At 37.8% G+C, this 17,050-nt stretch overlaps 1 protein-coding gene across 1 annotated transcript in view; it reads left to right on the top strand.

Annotated features, from left to right (window-relative positions):
• Positions 1-16,798, top strand: part of EIF3H (eukaryotic translation initiation factor 3 subunit H) — an 80,542-nt gene extending 63,744 nt beyond the window's left edge. Inside the window, exons 3-8 of the mRNA XM_085221602.1 lie at positions 88-255; positions 1,705-1,804; positions 3,228-3,377; positions 11,050-11,170; positions 13,825-13,957; positions 16,539-16,798. Coding sequence (XP_085077728.1) covers positions 88-255; positions 1,705-1,804; positions 3,228-3,377; positions 11,050-11,170; positions 13,825-13,957; positions 16,539-16,636 — 770 coding nt within the window. The 3' untranslated portion in view covers positions 16,637-16,798. The remainder of the gene's footprint in view (positions 1-87; positions 256-1,704; positions 1,805-3,227; positions 3,378-11,049; positions 11,171-13,824; positions 13,958-16,538) is intronic.
• Positions 16,799-17,050: the final 252 nt, after the last annotated feature.

Genomic DNA, 17,050 nt, shown 5'->3' with positions numbered 1-17,050 from the left:
AATTTAGTCATTGAATATTAAACGCTCTCTAGAAATAGTACAAATTATGTAAGTTTACTTTCTAAACATAATTTTTATTTAATCCAGTTCAATACCAGATGGAAATGATGCGGAGCCTTCGCCACGTAAACATTGATCATCTTCATGTTGGCTGGTACCAGTCCACATACTATGGCTCTTTTGTCACCCGTGCCCTCCTGGACTCCCAGTTCAGTTACCAGCACGCAATTGAGGAGTCTGTAGTTCTCATTTACGGTTAGTATGAGGTTTCCTTTATTATTCTTTTCCCCTCTTAATATTATTACTACTATTTTTGTATTCTGTCTTTTGCCTGTAAGAGTAGCCTGGCAGGCCTTTTCAAGTAAATACCAACCCTGTGTCTACGGCAGCCTCAGCAGCAGCTAAGTCTAGACAGGGTTTCCTTCTTTCTGTTTATTTTTCTTGCTATCAGAGCCCTGATGTGTACGTTTTGGAATGCTGGAGTAGCTGCTTCATTTTTATTCCTTCATCTCCCCTCCCTCGTCAGAGGGGCTGGTGGAACTCGACCAGATGTCTAACAAACCCCGATTGCTAGCGTGTCTGGCTCTGTACGTGACTGACCAATCATGACACGAATTGCCAAGTTTTTTTATACCTCTGACAGAAGCATACAAAACCTGGACTGTTTCTTAGCACAAAGATTTTTTTCTTTTCTGCCTATTTAATGGTGTTTCCTCAAGCTCTCCAGACCAGATGTTCTGTGCTGTATCAGAACCGTAGGCAATTTAACAGCTTTATAGCCTCCCCCTCCCCAAACACTCACAGTTTGCCATATCTGGCAGACTTGCATATAGTTTCCAGCTGAGAAGTAAATGTAACGTCCTGAGTATCTGTCAGAAAAAATACTAATGAATACGATCAATCTTATGAGCTGCCCCAAAATTGTTTCAGTATGTTAACAATTGGATTACAGTAAAGAACAAGTTGTTAAAGTATACTTATATTGGCTGGAAACATTGCATCATCAGACCTTGATGAATTTTCCACTTGTTTCAGTCTATTTTGGTTTTTATTTTATCACCGATTGCTAAAAGTTTTACTGCGTTAAGTTTCAGACAACATGAATGTTAACACAGCTTTTATTCTAATGTTGGCATGATTCAGCCATTATCATGCAGTAAGTGTTAAGCTTCTTTGTCCTAGGAATGTAACAGTTTGTTTAGAAAATTTCCCCCTACATTCAGGATAGTGTGTCACGGCAAAATTAAGCATTTTATATACCAGTTACACCGTTGTGCACCGAGCAGCAGGGCAACTTGATCTGAATTAGCTTATTGCTACTCAGGAATACTATTTTCGTATAAAATGCTGTTTAATGAATATTTTGATTTACTGCATAATGACTGGAGGGGAAAATATTTATTTAAATGAGGTCGCTGTTACATAAGTTATGCGGATAGTTCACATTAAGGAATAGAAAATGTGAATTAGACCTTTAATGGGAAAATAATGTTATGGGTAGGAGGGTTCTCTATCCCCACTGTGTTCTCCAAGTTATGTTTATTAATCAACCTCATTGTATAATATATATTGTATTTTACATTTCAATATGTGTTGATTGTCTTTTTTTTTCTAAGACGACTATTTATTTTTTTGCCTCCTGTTTATAAATTAAAAAGTAAGCTGGAGTTTATATTAATATTCTTCCTTTGGTTTTGATTATAGATCCCATTAAGACTGCCCAAGGTTCTTTGTCACTAAAGGCATATCGGTTGACTCCCAAACTGATGGAAGTTTGCAAAGAAAAAGACTTCTCTCCAGAAGCGTAAGTAATTGAGAGGAATGATTTCTCATGATCTACCTGGATTATTTGGTGCAGGGAGGTAAATGAGATGATGAAATACAGTATTTTTATAATCTCATGTAACAGTTTGTCCTGGGAAATGGATGTGTTCTGTGTGATGATAGATGTGTACTGATACAGTCATGGAGAACGAACAGAGGTCTGTCATTGGGCACTTAAATGAGGGCAGGGGTGGGGGGACTTGGGCTGATTTTGGAGGTGGACAGGCTGGCTATAAGGAACATGGCGAAGTCAGCTGTGTCTGGGAATAGAGTCAAAAAATATAAAAAAATATTAAAAGGAAAAAAGAAAAGAAAGGGAGGAAGCACAGAGAGAAGGGGAAATAGAAATAGCTGGTCTGTCTTTGAGCTGGTTTTTTTTCAGAAGGAAAATTGAACAGGTATTTTACAATAGCTGGTCTTCTGTGTTTATTCCAAATTAACTCCCCCGTGTGGACAGAGTCTTCTTGAGTAAAAGTAAGGTAATTAACTGCTTCAAAAGAAAAGTTGCTTGTAGTAGATGTAGGCCTGAATTTTCTCCTTAATCTCCAAACAGCTTGATGTTCAACAGCAAAAGCATAAGCACTTGTTAAACTTTATTCATTGAGGAGAAACTGAGAAACCAAGTAACTTCATTGCTCTGTGTCTCAAGATAACATTTGCATAATGAACAAACAAATCTGGTCCTCAGTCAAAAAAAAAAAAAAAAAGGCAAATGTTTTTGTTTTAAGATCCCATACGCATACAAAGAAGTTAAGGATATATTTACTTAGAAACATATATCATGCTTTTATTTCCAGGTTTTATGAAAGGCGTTAGTATCTATTTTAAAACATGAACAATAGTTGTTATATTTTTTTAAAAGTGCACTATAAACTTGTATTTTAATATCCACCATAGAATTTAATTGTTCTGAAACATGGTGTTTTGTCAATCTAATTTTCATCAATAAAATTCTTAATTATTTAGCTATTGGGGAAATAGTTTATTGTTGTAGTAGTTAGGACTTTAAAGTTGTTTTGATGTTATACGGTAACTGTTCACTTCTATTTAAGAAAATCTGGTGGCAGGGAAAATAGTGAAGTATTTTGGAAGGGGCAGAGTTAATCCTGTCAGTGCAGTCTTTTGCCGGAGGGTTTTTCATGTAAGTAATGTATTAGCGAGCAAAGCAGCTGCTTGACTTCTGAGAGTTTTTGTAGAGCAGCTTTTCCTACTCCTTGTAAATCTGAGGTTTTGCCATGCAAATGCTCTCTAACGGAGAGACCTGACTTTTGCTTGCAGATGGAGCTCTGGAAGTGGGAAGTTTTAACAAAATTGTCTATTTAATGTAGCTGGAGCAATAGTTTAATAAAATGAACAGCAGAGGTACTGGTTATTTTAATAAATATTTTTAACTTTTTTCACAGTTTGAAAAAAGCAAATATTGCTTACGAAAACATGTTTGAAGAAGTGCCCATTGTAATTAAGAATTCATACCTGATCAATGTGATGTTGTGGGAACTGGAAAAGAAATCTGCGGTAGCCGATAGACATGAATTGCTCAGTCTGGCTAGCAGGTAAGTACTTGTTACAATAATGGATGTATTTTTATTCGCTTTCCCAAGCCACAGTTTAACACCTTGGGTGAAATCCCAGTCTCATTACAGCCCATGGAAGCTTTGCCTTGACTCTAATGGGGTTAAGACTTTACCTTCATATGTTTTTTGCTGAAGGAAAATCTGCATGGTAAAACGATAGCATTAATTCTAGGACTAAAATCAGCCCATAACCTGTATTTACCTGTACTGCTTGAACTATGTATCCCTTTCAGTAATGCATATTTTCTTCACTTCAGAAAAATATCAGTATTCAGAAAAATTAAGGCAAATAATTCTGCCTTAAGTGATGCTGTTAATAATTTTAATAAAAAACAAATCACATTTGTCTTACTTTAGTTGCGGGATTCATTAAAAGAATAGTCTGTCTGAGAAACTGGAAAAAAAGCTCAGACTGATGTTGGTGACAGCCAGCATTAATGATGTCAATAATTATTTAAGTGGCTTTTTGTTCTTGTAGCACTTTGCCCCAAAAGTGCATTTGTGATACAAAAGAGGCATCACCTGCAGCAGCGTGGTCAGAAATTTGATGGTAGTTAAATCCTACCTGACACAGTGTAGTTAATTTGGTTATTATTGGGCTGATTGAAAAAAAAACAGATGCGGAAAAGGATGCAATATCTTGTTGCGTAGAAATGGGATATATTCACTAATAGATTTCTGGAGTGTAACACTCTTTTTACCTTGATGTATTATCTGCCAAGATTTTGATCTCCACTGTTGACCCTGCCAACCAAATTAGGTCCTTTTCTTCCCCTCACCGTGTAAAGCTATTTAAGATTCCATGTTGCTAGTGGTCCATACGTTGCCGGAGTTAGCAGTAGTCTTCAAGTCCATTTCATTCTATTTTCTTTTCCAGAGCCTATGTTCACATAATGAGGGATCTGATGCTTTTAGAGAAACTGGGCGAGAGAGATTGGATCTAAGGCCGAACTGTGCTTGGGAACTTACAGATGTCACAAGGGAATATTTAGTCAATAATTTGTCCAGTTCAGTTGCTGTGTCTGGAATTAATCAATAGGTAAAGAATTGTTGCTGAGATGTGCAGGCTACTCAGTGCCCAGGCTTCCTGTCAGTCTTTTTGCGTTGTCATTTTGCGTTGTCAAGGCTTTTGCCATGAGGTACTGGATGTGAGAGATGAACAATTCCTCACGAGCTTTGCCACTTTACCACGAAAAGGAGAACTGTGATGAGGACGTGGGAAGGTGTGCAGGTGACTTGACAGTGTTGTCCTTTATTGCTTCTGGGACTTTCCTCCTGTTAAAAAAGAGTACTGAGCAACCTGGATCCTTACTCGGGCTGCTGCTAGTCACACGGTGCAGTTATGGAAATGAAATGAGTCTGAACAGATCGCAAAACACAGGTGAAGTTTTTCACTGGCTTGTCATCTTTTGGTAGTAACTGTGCTGTACTGCTACCTTGACTCAAGTTAAAAACAGACATTTACAAATTAGTTTTCTTATTGGAATGGCAGTGTTGGGGTTGTAGCCTAGTGCAAGACAGGCTTTTGTGGCAGTCCTTTCATCAGAGAAGAGAAGGAGAAAACAGAAGCTCTCCATTTGTGCTTAGGAATCCTTCGCAACAGGAGAAAAAAAGGAGAGCTTTTTTCCTTTCAGAATCAAAGTGTATTTTCAATAGGTGTTTTCTTAGAGCAGTATAGCACTGTTCTTGACAATGACACAGGTGGAAATGGATTCTTGATAAACCCAGTTAAAAGTGACTTTTCAATTAAATGTGTTTCTTTGAACTTGCATAGTTACTATCCTTTATGCTGGCAGGAATTACTTCAGCTTACTGAAGACTACTGCTTCCCAGTAATGGGGAATTAATTCAGCAGATCCATCAGTTTTCAGCTTTATGTCTCCTGAACTGACTTTCCTGGCAGCATTCTTCAAGCTCACCTGGTCTGTTGGAGGAGCTTAAGGTGCTTAGTTTGATTTGAAGCAGACAAAATCTTGTAAATGATCCCAGTGAGTTTATTTGAAGATTATTGTAAATGCATTTGTTTTTTAAAATTCTTTAGAGCTGCTTTTAGTTACGTGGCAGGTTACGTTCAGTGACATTTTACATTGGTGTGACTCAACTGGCAAATTAGGAACACTTTAATGTTCATTTATTCTAGGTAAGATGTCTTACATTGCTTGCTTAAATATCGTTTTAACTTGAATTCAGTTACCAAGATTTCTGCAAAGAATATATTCCCTGAAGTAGGGGAGTTCAAATTACAACTATTCTGGAGTTCTATTTTCATTTTGTATTTCCTTATTTTTGTCCTTGGATAGGCTGAAAAACCAATATATCAATGTTTTATTTTTAAGTTTTGAGGGGTCTTCCTCATTGAACTTCTGCTGCTGCTGTAGATTTAGTTGGCAATACCTTTAAGGCTACTTTATTTTAGATAGAGTGAGGTGGGTTGTTTTTGTTGTTGTTGTTGTTTGTTTGTTTTTGGTTTTTTTGGCTTTTTTTTTCCTCCTGTCCTTTGGGAGCATCCCTGAACCTTTTTTAATCTTCTGAAGCAATGGTTTTGGCAATGAAATTATTTACCCTTGGTTCTTCTCATCTGGAGTGTTTGTTTCATCAAGATTCTCACATGTTCAGCCACCCACCTTGTCTGAGTTTGAAGCTGTACCTATTTGAGGTACTTTGAATGCACCTTAATATCTTTTTTCCTTTTGAAGTAAATTTGTGATAATTGTATGAAATAGTTTGCTTTTTGGGCATAAATCTGTGTTTCTCTTGTGAATTGTGAGTTAACTGGAATAATCTCGGGAAAGAAGTTAAAGGCGGAATAGCGCACAGCTAGCAAGTAATAGCAAGTAAAGGCCTTTTGCTCAAACTGTTATCCTCCTGCTACCCTTAAGGACCAAAATGTCTTGTGAAGACCTTGGAATGCTGCCAATCTTTTGATAGAAACTCAGGAATTAAAATCCTGTCAGATAATGTTCCAGATCTTCAGAGAAATAATTACAACCAACTTTCCCATTCTCATCCATCTCTTCCCTATTCCATTGATGATCTAGTTTAAATTAAAAAAAGCTTTTTTGTGGTCTAGCTTCATAATAGGGTTGTTCTATAATATCTCAATTTGTCTCAAGCAATTTTTCTAATAGTGTGCGTCAGTAGAAGCAAACATGTGCTGAACATTTACTGCAGTAACATCTACTTGGCAGAAAGATTTTTCAAACATCAGATGCGGTATTTTTACCAAAGTGACATATGGAGGGTTACTTTGGCATTCAAAAATAATGTTAACCTTTGTTCATTGTACTGCTTGTTCAGAAATCTGTGTGTTTAACGGATTATTAAGATAATTATGAAAATCTCTAATTTGCAGATGGGGGAAGCTGACACACAGAGGGTAAATGTGTTGCCCAAAGGCACACATCAAAGTCAACATAGAAAAGGGAATGGAGCTCTGAGACTCCTGACTTACATATCTCACTCAAACAAAATCCTCTTAAAAAGAGCACAGGTTGTATTCAGGCTGAAATGTGGAGATGTAAACAAGTTCTTCTGCTAAGCGGTGGGAACGTTCCTTAGAAACATTTAATCAAAAAGATGTGCTTGGCCCAGCAGTACCTCTCTAATCCACACAGTGCTGTTACCCCCAGGAGGAGAATGCTGTGCAGAGTGGTACCTTTTCCCATAAAGCAGTGATGGAGAGAGGGGCCTCAGCACAGCTGATGAGATTGGAAAACCAGAGCAGTAGATAGAGCTTTTCTTGTGCTTGCCCTCGCTGTTCCCTGTTCTCATTTTCTTTAGACAAGATGCAAATAAACAGACCTCGCGTGTACTTCATTTTATGATAATTTCGGAAGGCTTTTCTTTTTGGCTTCCTGCAGCTTCTGTGTTGCCATCCTCCAACATGAAGTGCATGCATCAGCATGGCGACTCAGATCTCAGAGGCTCTGCTTCCTTTTGCAGCATGGGTAGCTGAGCTTCTCCGAAAGTGCAAACTGTGTGGCCTTACAAGTCACATGGAGAGAGAGAGAGAGAGATAGAGAGAGAGAGAGAGAGAGAAAACTATTGCCCGGGACATGGGAAGCTGAGATTATGGGGATTCCTGCTTCTTTTTGAAGCTTTGGTGGCTAACTTGAGGATGCATTGTGGGTGTTTCAGACCTTTAGTAAGTACGTGTGGAGTCCTTTCCTGGTTAAAGATGCTGAGGGAAATGTGGGCTTCATGTGTAGCTCCGTGCTATGAATCCTACAGAAGTGGAGCCAGTTGAGGTTCCAGCCCCCAGCTGCTTGCATCATTCCTCCCTTCTATCCCCATTTCATCTCTACATCCCTCCCGCCCTCAAAGATTTTTTTTATTCCCTCATCTGTTTTGGAGTACGGCTGTACAAATAGCTTTGTGGAATAGACTGGTGGAAAAAGTCAGGCTCCCACTCTTCTTCCCTTCCAGCCCTTCCTTCAGTCTCTCTCTTTCTCCCCCTCTGTTTAAAGAAACCCCAACAGAGGGTGTTTTTGCATTTACAGTAGAGTGTTTCACTGGAACGGTTTAAAGTGTGCCCACGCAAACAGCTGAATCCATACAGCTGAGAGTGCCGTAATCCTTGGGCAGAGGGAGAGGCAGGAAGATGCTGATGCTGGAACCTTTTAAACCAGCTTTGCTGGCAACAGCAAACCATACCTTTGCTCTTCTAAAATATATCCACGACCGGAGGCTCTGGTGGTATGAGCATTCCCTCACGAAGAGGGAAGCTTGCATTCAGGTCCTTTAGCCAGATCTGCATCCGAATCATAGAATGGTTTGCGTTGGAAGGGGCTTGCAGTTGACGTAGTCCCAGCCCCCCTGCTGTAGTCAGGGACACCTTCCACTAGACCAGGTTGCTCAACAGGATACACTCATGCAGTGAATGATAAATGGATGTAATCTGATTTATTGGTAATGCTGCCAAAGGCAAGGCTCATCAGCCAGAATGACCAAGTCACCTATGAGTTAGGGCTGTCCACTCACAGCTTTCCATTTCTCACCCCCAAAATTATTTTAACTTTATTTGATAAAAGGAATTGGAAGTAATTCTTGTGTCAACCATTTGAGTATATATCTTCCCTTTTTGGTGAAGAGTAATGGGGGGAATGGGGAATCAATTATAAGGCTGTTACAGAAGAAGTGCACAACACTAACATGTATACAGTCACCTGTGTGGACTTTTTGATGCTTAGTACGATGACAATCCTACAGCTAGGGTATTTCTAATAATTTTCTCCTATAAATATTCACTGGTATCTGAGGTAGAGTGATCTCCTAGTGCTATCTCAACACATCTGTTGAAAATGCTATTTCTTTATTACTTGTGCTCACAGAACAATTTGTAGGGTGCTGAATTCCATGTTGTCTCCATTTCACTATCACAGAAACTTTTAGGAAAATGCGTCTTTACGGATATGTGAGCAGCAATTACTTGCTTTTTTTTTTTTTTTTTTTTAATTATTATTATTGCATTAAAGTGTACCGGGAGTTTAGGTACCATGCAGTATAAGTTTTGATATCTTCTATGGGAGTGCAGAAGGTAAGGAGATACCTAAAAGAGCTTTTGGGCTGAGTAAGTGTATGGTGAGTTTTATGGGCTGGAGCAATACAATTTAACCTTCTAAATCTCACTCAAATAAACTTCTGCTGAATAAAACTTACTTAAATGTTGCATGCAGAGTTTTATAAATTGTTTCCTATTAGCCTTCATATATTCTTAAAGAGATGATGGAGTAAAAGAGAGTATCAGGCACATGAGACGTAAGGAAAAAGCAGATCCTGTATCTGGAGCATACTTATCACTTCATGTCTCAGTTCACATCTGTTTAAGTTATCTGTTTTTAGATTTTTGTTTCCTTGGCAATGAGAGCAAACGTTATATTACTGCAGTGTCTTAACAATAACTCCCTGTTTCAGTATTCTGCTATACTAAGCTGCTCCTAGAGAGATTCACATAAAATCGTTCTTGTAACCAGCTATATTTCATATGGACGCTATCTGTAAAATAATTATGTATTCCTGATGGCTGCATACCCTGTAAGATCATTAGTGTTCTGATAATATCCAGTTCTTACACTAGCTCAGTGTAATATAAACTCTGTAGAAAATGAAAACATGTACACCCATGGCCATGGCAATATTCCACAGTTCTGAATATCATAATGCTTGAAATACTCAACTGGAAGAAAGAAACCCTCCAAGGAGTTTAAAAATAATTACTACAGCGGCGTCTTTCTTTCTGCTATGTAGCTGAAGTCTTCCTCACCACTTACCCCTGTAGGCAACTGAAGTTGGAGACTATGGCTTTAAATAAACTGTGCTCAGAAATTACCGATCCAGCCTTTTGTTGGGTAAGCAGGCAGCTCAGCTGGTGAAATAACTGTTCTGATACTTGTGGATGAGGGCGAGTGGGTATCCTCTTAGGTATCCTCAGCAGGTATCCTCTAGTGCCTCTGTATATTACAAGCATCTGTCTACAGTTCTGAATTCAGTGGGCTTACTGTTAAGTATCTTGTCCCTTTTCACATTGTGCTGCTATTTCCTACTGGCTCTTCCAGTTAGTGTCCCCAATCCATAGGGCTTAGGATGGTGTGAATGCATTGTAAAAGTCAGATAATGCAGAGAAACGGTGACAGAGGGATATGATTCTGACATAGAAATGCACCAAACTGCTTTTAGTTGAAAGAAACTCCATGAATACTAGTGGATTTCAGATGAAGAGGAGAAGAATGAGGTTTAGCTGCTTAGTCCTTGGTCTTCAGCCAGGTTGTACTGGGTGTGGCTTAAATTTGGAGCCAGAAACCTAGCTTCTGATCAAGGGGATCAATACAGAGCAGTGAGTACCTTTCTTTTACTGCACTACCCTGTAAACACAATCTAGGATGAGTACCGTCTCCATGGGCACCAGTCTTTAAAGTTCCAAAACTTAAACTTGGAAACTATACCTTAAGTTCCTGCTAAATACTGAACCAATTGCTAAAAACGGTTGCAATAAAAGTTGTTTAACAGACTGCATTTGTCTGGCCAAGGCTGTAGATCGCATAACTGGAACTGGACGCACCCAGCCTAGCTGCTTCCATGTTGCCTATGATATGGAATGTGGAATTGGCTGGGCTGGATGCGATACTGCCTCTTAACAGCTAAAATCAAGTGATGTCTGCTGAACCTTCCAGGCATGGTTTGATAGTCTAACTAATGAGAGAGACCTCTGAAGAGTATTTAGCAATCCCTATTGAGCGTTAGAAATACTGAAAAAAAGCCAGAAATAGCTTGAAACTAAACTGAACACATCTTCTAGAATGTTTTTCAAGGTTGTGTGTCACCACAAAGGCATCAGACTTTCTCTTTTAAACACTTGACCTGAATCCATAAATCTTGTTAAGCAGAAGGTTTTCATAACTAGGAAGTTCTTTGCAAAGACCAAAACATTTAAATATCATATTTGTAATGTGGCAAGACACTATAGGAGGAGAAGCCAGGTAAAATATCTTCAAATACATGCATGAGCAAAAATAACCAGGAACTGAATAAATAAATACATGTGCAAACTCTGCCATTAGTGCAGAAAAGTTTGTCAAATAACTTGAATTTTCAAGTTCTATATATATATATTTAATAAATTCAGTCTTTTAGGAATGTTTTTTTTTAATTTCAGTAATCACCTGGGGAAGAGTCTGCAGCTGCTGATGGACAGAGTGGATGAGATGAGCCAAGACATTGTGAAATACAATACCTACCTGAGGAATGTAAGCAAGCAGCAGCAACAGAAGCACCAGGTTGGTAACAGGGAAAACCTGAATGAGAAGACTTTCTCCATGAAGTATGGTTTTAGGGAGTGTTATCTAAGACAAATGGTTTTGGATTTGGGTCTGGATCTAAGCAAGATAAAATTTTTACAGAAACATATCCGTTAAGTAGGGTCATAAAATGTTACAGCTAGTGGGGAATCATCAAATGAATTCAGTTCTGCTGACACATAATGGGGATTTGTCTGTCTTTGCTATTTTATGTGTTTGTTAGTGATCTGTGATAAAAGCAAAGTCACTTGATAGATATACTGTGGACATAAGGATTAGAAGATTAGTAAATGAGATGAAAGAGCAGTACAGTGAAGTACAAGTGAAGTGTTCTGAAGCAAACTGTGTTTTAATACCATCGTATATAGCCCTCCAAAAAAGCAGTCCATACTGAAAAGACAGCAGAGCGCCCTCATCAGAAATGACATTTCAGTCATGTTTTATGTCAGTAGATAGTGATACTGATCAGGTGATGCTGGCTTTTAATTCCGAATGCCAAAAAAAGCTGTTTAAAATCCAGAAGGCTCTGGTTTGGGAATCCTGAATAGGAAGACCAGCTATAGGTACTCCTGTTTGAACAGAGCTGTTAGACCAGATGACCTCTTCCAGCTTTCAACCATGCTGTGATTTCTGAGGCAGTTGCTTTACCAAATGCAGCAGCAGCAACTAATGCAGTACCATGTCTAATTAGAGAAGAACGCTGGTAAATTGGAAAAAAGCTCAATGGGAATGATTTAAAAGCCTTGAAAGCAGATATTCACGAATACAATTCACTTCATGTGATAAATTCATGTGTAAAATTAAGGAGTGACCTGCTTACTCAAGAAGTACCTGCAAGAAAAATAAATTTGAGCTCTTTAATCTAGCAGACAAAGATATAACAAGATTTAATATTGGCCAGTTGAAATTGAACCAGGCTGGTTTACAGATAAAATATTGCAGCTATTGCTACACAAAGTAGCTAGTTATTAAAAAGAGTATCCATGTTTCATGTAAAATGCTTTATCACTGACTATTTTAAATCAGAATTGGCTTTTTTTTTTTTTTTTTTTTCCTTCCCACTTAAGTATAGCTTGCATAGGGATTACTTTAAGGAAGCAGTATGTGACTGGGGGCCTCTTCTGGCTTTGCAATTCCTGAGGACATAGGCTCTTCCTGCATGTTATCTTCAGAAGAATTATTTTCCTTTGCTGCCTAATTTGAATAGAAAGATGGCATACACTTCAAAGGTTTTGTGGATAACAAGGGAATCTATTTATTTGGAAAAGCAGAACAAAGTAGGTTCCATGGTGTCTCACTTCATTTCTTTAGTAACTATGACTGCTTTAGTAGTGGCTCATTGTGACATAGTTAGTGGTCTTAACTTCATTTTTAAAACGGAGTGATTATGATTAAGAGCAAGCCGTTTCAATAGAGAATAATAGGCAGACTGCTGAGAAGTGAATGGGGTAATGCAAAGAAAGAAGACACTTCATGAAATTCACATACAAATATGGGCATTTAATATTTTATTTTTAACAATGTCCAAAAAGATGCATTTGTCACTAGTACTGGAAAAAAAATTACTTCATTTTAGTATGCCACCAAGTATGAACTGTTCTCTTGTGCACAGATATGTTTAAGTGAGTGAGAGAATATACTCCATACAGTTTGGCTTGTTTATTTGAAAGTTTTTTTGTGTGTGTTGAATATGAGGACTTCGGTGGACAAAGCTTAAAATGTTTACTCCTGGCTCTGACACCTGGTACAAAATCTCATGTATTTTTGACTGCATGTAGTTCTGCGAGAACAAATTTATCCAACAGACGAAAAAATGATCAGCCTTAATTTTTATGAAGTTTTAATAATCTGCATGGAAAAGAGAAGTACTGAAAACAAATGTCAGCGTATTTTAGTAGCAGATTAATTTTTACAGACTGCTGCTTCAGTGTATCATTGGGTAACCTACAAAGAAATGACATCCATGTGGCAGAATATACGAATAACCTGAATGGAGAAGTGAGCCGTTACACTTTGTTTCAGTTACCACTTTGTGATGGTTTGTGTTTAATACTTTTTGGCTTAAAATACCTTGTTTAATCAAGTTCTCTTCCCCTTTCACATTAATGTTGTTTAGACCTGTAACTTACATAAAATCGGGTATTACTGTCTTATACTTGTATAACTATTTGAGGCAACGGCTTCTCATATACTTTCATATTTTAACCTTGTTTTCCATCTTTGCTTGGATAAATGGAACCTTTTGTCTAGCATGCTGTAATCTTTTCATCAGATACAGTATTTAACTCTGAAAAAAAATAATAAAAATGATCCCTACCACTTCAGTACCGCATGATTTGCTAGTGCCTCACTTCTTTCAGGGGCCAGCTTAAAGGAAGAAAATAATAATGCTTGTTGCCAGTTAATTGAATGTAACATTTGGGCTTATCTTTTAGAGCTTGTGCTACTTTTCCACTTGGTCATTTTGTTTCTTATACAAGGGTGTATTTGAAATTCCCTTGACTCTTTACCCTGTATGGATAAGAAAGGTTTTGAAAACGTACTTGCTAGTTAAGGAAAGAGCATCTGAAAATAAAAACTTAAGAGGATTTCCAAAGCACTGCTGCATTCTTTTTCTGTTGCTTTTTTTTCAGTATCAGCAGAGACGTCAGCAAGAAAATTTACAGCGTCAAAGCCGAGGAGAAGCCCCCCTGCCTGAAGAGGACATCAATAAACTTTTTAAACCACCACAGCCCCCTGCCAGAATGGAATCACTCCTTATTGCAGGTAATGTTCCAGTAGTCTTTCTGACTCATCTTTTCACGTATGAATGTTACCCTGGGAAAAACTGCGGTTGTTACCCTAGAAAGCATCTTAATTATTTTTGTTATCTTTGTCACTATGGTGTTATGTTTTGGTGTTGGTAGTGTTCTAAATACTGATCTTCATTTGGTCAAAGGCGCTGATTGGAGCAAACTGCCCTTGTGTCTGAAGCATTCCAAAAGAAGTGGCTAAGATAAACAACTTCATTGCTAGTAGGCAGTCCATGCCTCTGTTAGAAAGTGAACTTCCACACATGGAACAATTCTAAACCATCTAGGAAAGTAACTGATGCATGTTACGGATACTGGCATAAACATACATGTTTTTATGAAATCAGGCCACTGTGTTTAACCAAAATGTCTGCATTTAGCTGGTATAAAATCAGGTTGATGTGTTTAACTAAAATGGCTACGTTTAGCTAGCATGAAATCAGGCCTTTGTGTTTAACCAAAATGGCTGTGTGTAGCTTTATTCTTGATGTATGGAGACTTTCTCGGTTTATTTCTTACTCGGCCATCATAGCTAGCCTGTGTCTGATCATCTGTGTTTCATGGGTTGCTGGAAAAGGGCAGGAGCAACAACGAGAGCCTCTTCCTGGCTCCATTCTGAGAAGCTGAAGTGGGATTTGAAAGGAGAGCTGGAGAAATGCCCTATGGAGCATGGCTTTTCTGTGCAAATTGGAGTAGCAACTGCTGCAGCCAGTAAGCTGCTCTCTGCACTCATAGCCCGGCTCCTCCCTCAACTCCACATGCTATGGGGTGTACAGCTGAGAGGCAGGAATCAACTGCTTAGGCTGGGAGCTTTGAGTCAGAGCAGAGCATGTGTCTGCCTCATTATCTGCAGCTCTAAGTTACTGTGACCATCCCTAGGTGTTGAAATGACTGTTGCAGAAGCTGAGAATGTTGCCTTTAACTTCACATAGAATTGGGCCCACTTCTTTGATCTTAGTGGCCAGAGTTCTAGGGTAGCTATCTTCCATCTTCCCACACCCAAATGTGAATGAAAATATAAATAGGAACAAAGCACAGGTGTTTCTGCTTGTGTTTCACCCCCAGTCTGTTCAGTTTTCTGGTGTTCTGCAGTGTACAGCCACAGTTTGCTACAAAATTCAGTGCCTGCCCCTTCCCTCCTGAAGCAGCAAAAATAGTTGGGACCTCACAGAAAGCAGAAAACCTAGATGCACTGCTAAGTAATATAAGTTTGGAAAATGTCACAGGAAATCCATTTTCTTTTTTAAACTATGGGAGACTTTTCAGCTCAGCTATCACCATTGTTCTGTACTTGAAGAAAATTAAACAGAAGTCTTGGCAGTTAGAGTACAGAAAGTGAGTGATTTGACATGAAAAAAAAATAATAATTAAGTCTTCAATTTTGGACTGTCCAAGAGATTTAAGGTAGTACTGATACTTTTTCGTACTGCTCCTTTTAAAAGAAATAATGCACTTGATTCATTATTCAATCCAGAGTCTTTCAACAAACTATTGTTTAGATAGTTCTGAACAGTTTTGAACAGTTAATGAATCTTAGTAGCAGAAAAGTATTTAAACACTCAGCTTTAGCATAGCTTAGAATATGCAAAATAAGTGAGCACACGTGTGTTATGATAGCGATAGTTTAATGTGAATCATCTCTTAGGAGAAATTAAAAACTATTAAAGGAGAAACAAAGCTTTCAGCTAAAGCACTCTTCATTTCTTTTTTTACTGCAGTCAAGGGAAGAATTGGAAGCATCTACTTAAATTCAGATGAAGTAAAGTTTGTGGATAAAAAATAAAACTTAGCTCTTTTGTCTCTGAGGCATTTAAAAACTTTTCAAATAGAGCATTAGCTTGAGAGTTTATTGGGCTTCTAAACAGTCTTAATTTTGATTAAACTGGCTTCTTGTTTTGCTATTCCTGGCTAACTAGGGAAATAACTTGAAGCAGTGCTTGTATAAAAGTGTTTTAATGGGCACATTTGATTTGTATAGCACTGACAAGTCTTCATACCCTGATGACTTTTGAAATAGCTAACAAAGTGAAATATTAGGTGGAGAAAAAAAAAAAGCCTAGAAATTGTCAAACAGGAGTACCACAGTGTTCAGTGTTAGTGGAAAATATTTGTTATAACATTTTAATAGGGACAGCAGATGCACAGAAGCAGAATTGAAAATCAGCTATACAGTATTTTTAGAAGAACTAAATTTTAGAGCAACTAAACTACCTAAATCATTAGTTAATATGATTAGGCTTCTGATACAGCTATAAGAATTGTTTGTTCTTGTCATATGTCTTCTAAGAAATTGTAATTTACACAGTTGTAGGAAAATTATGAGGTTTTGAGCATACTGATTTACCTATTCTGCTAATTTATTCTTCTTTCCAAACCTGTTTGGGAATATTGATGATGTGAATTCCCAAGTGTAGTGTATTCAACCTGTTTCGGTTGAATGATCCTCTATGATCCCACATGAACTGTGATCTTGCTGTTTTTAAAAAATCATATTCTGGGGTGTCTTTTCTAAATTTGAAAATTGATGAGGTTTTAATCTTCTTTTCTATTGACAGGTCAAATTAATACCTACTGTCAGAATATTAAGGAGTTCAATGCACAGAACCTGGGCAAGCTTTTCATGGCTCAAGCTCTCCAAGACTACAACAATTGAAGAAACTTTGCTATGACCTTCAACAGAATGAATTTTACAGTTTAATATTGTTTGTGCTCCTGTTGAAAACTTTGTATACTGGGAAAAGAATGTTGTAAAACAATCAGCTTGGTTTGTGCAGAACTCTCCAGCAAGAAAAATAAAAGGCAAATTTTAATGATATTTTAGTATTTCCTTATTTGTTGGCCATATTGGACTGGAATTCTCTGTGGTCATTCAGGTTTTTTAAGTGCCTGGTGGTTATTCATGTTTAGTCATAGCAAATAATACAGGTTTTATTTAACTTGGAATCCGAAATAAAAACAGTATGTATTACAAACATTCAGTATAGCTGACTTTACAGAAGAAATTTAAGATTTCCCAGTTTTGGTTGAGAACTTACAACCTTAATATGCTAGTCACTTGGAACAGTTG

This window comes from Meleagris gallopavo, chromosome 3, assembly GCF_905368555.1.
Source record: "Meleagris gallopavo chromosome 3, MGAL_WU_HG_1.1, whole genome shotgun sequence".
Lineage (NCBI taxonomy): Eukaryota > Metazoa > Chordata > Aves > Galliformes > Phasianidae > Meleagris > Meleagris gallopavo.
This window is presented reverse-complemented; position numbering and strand designations above follow the sequence as displayed.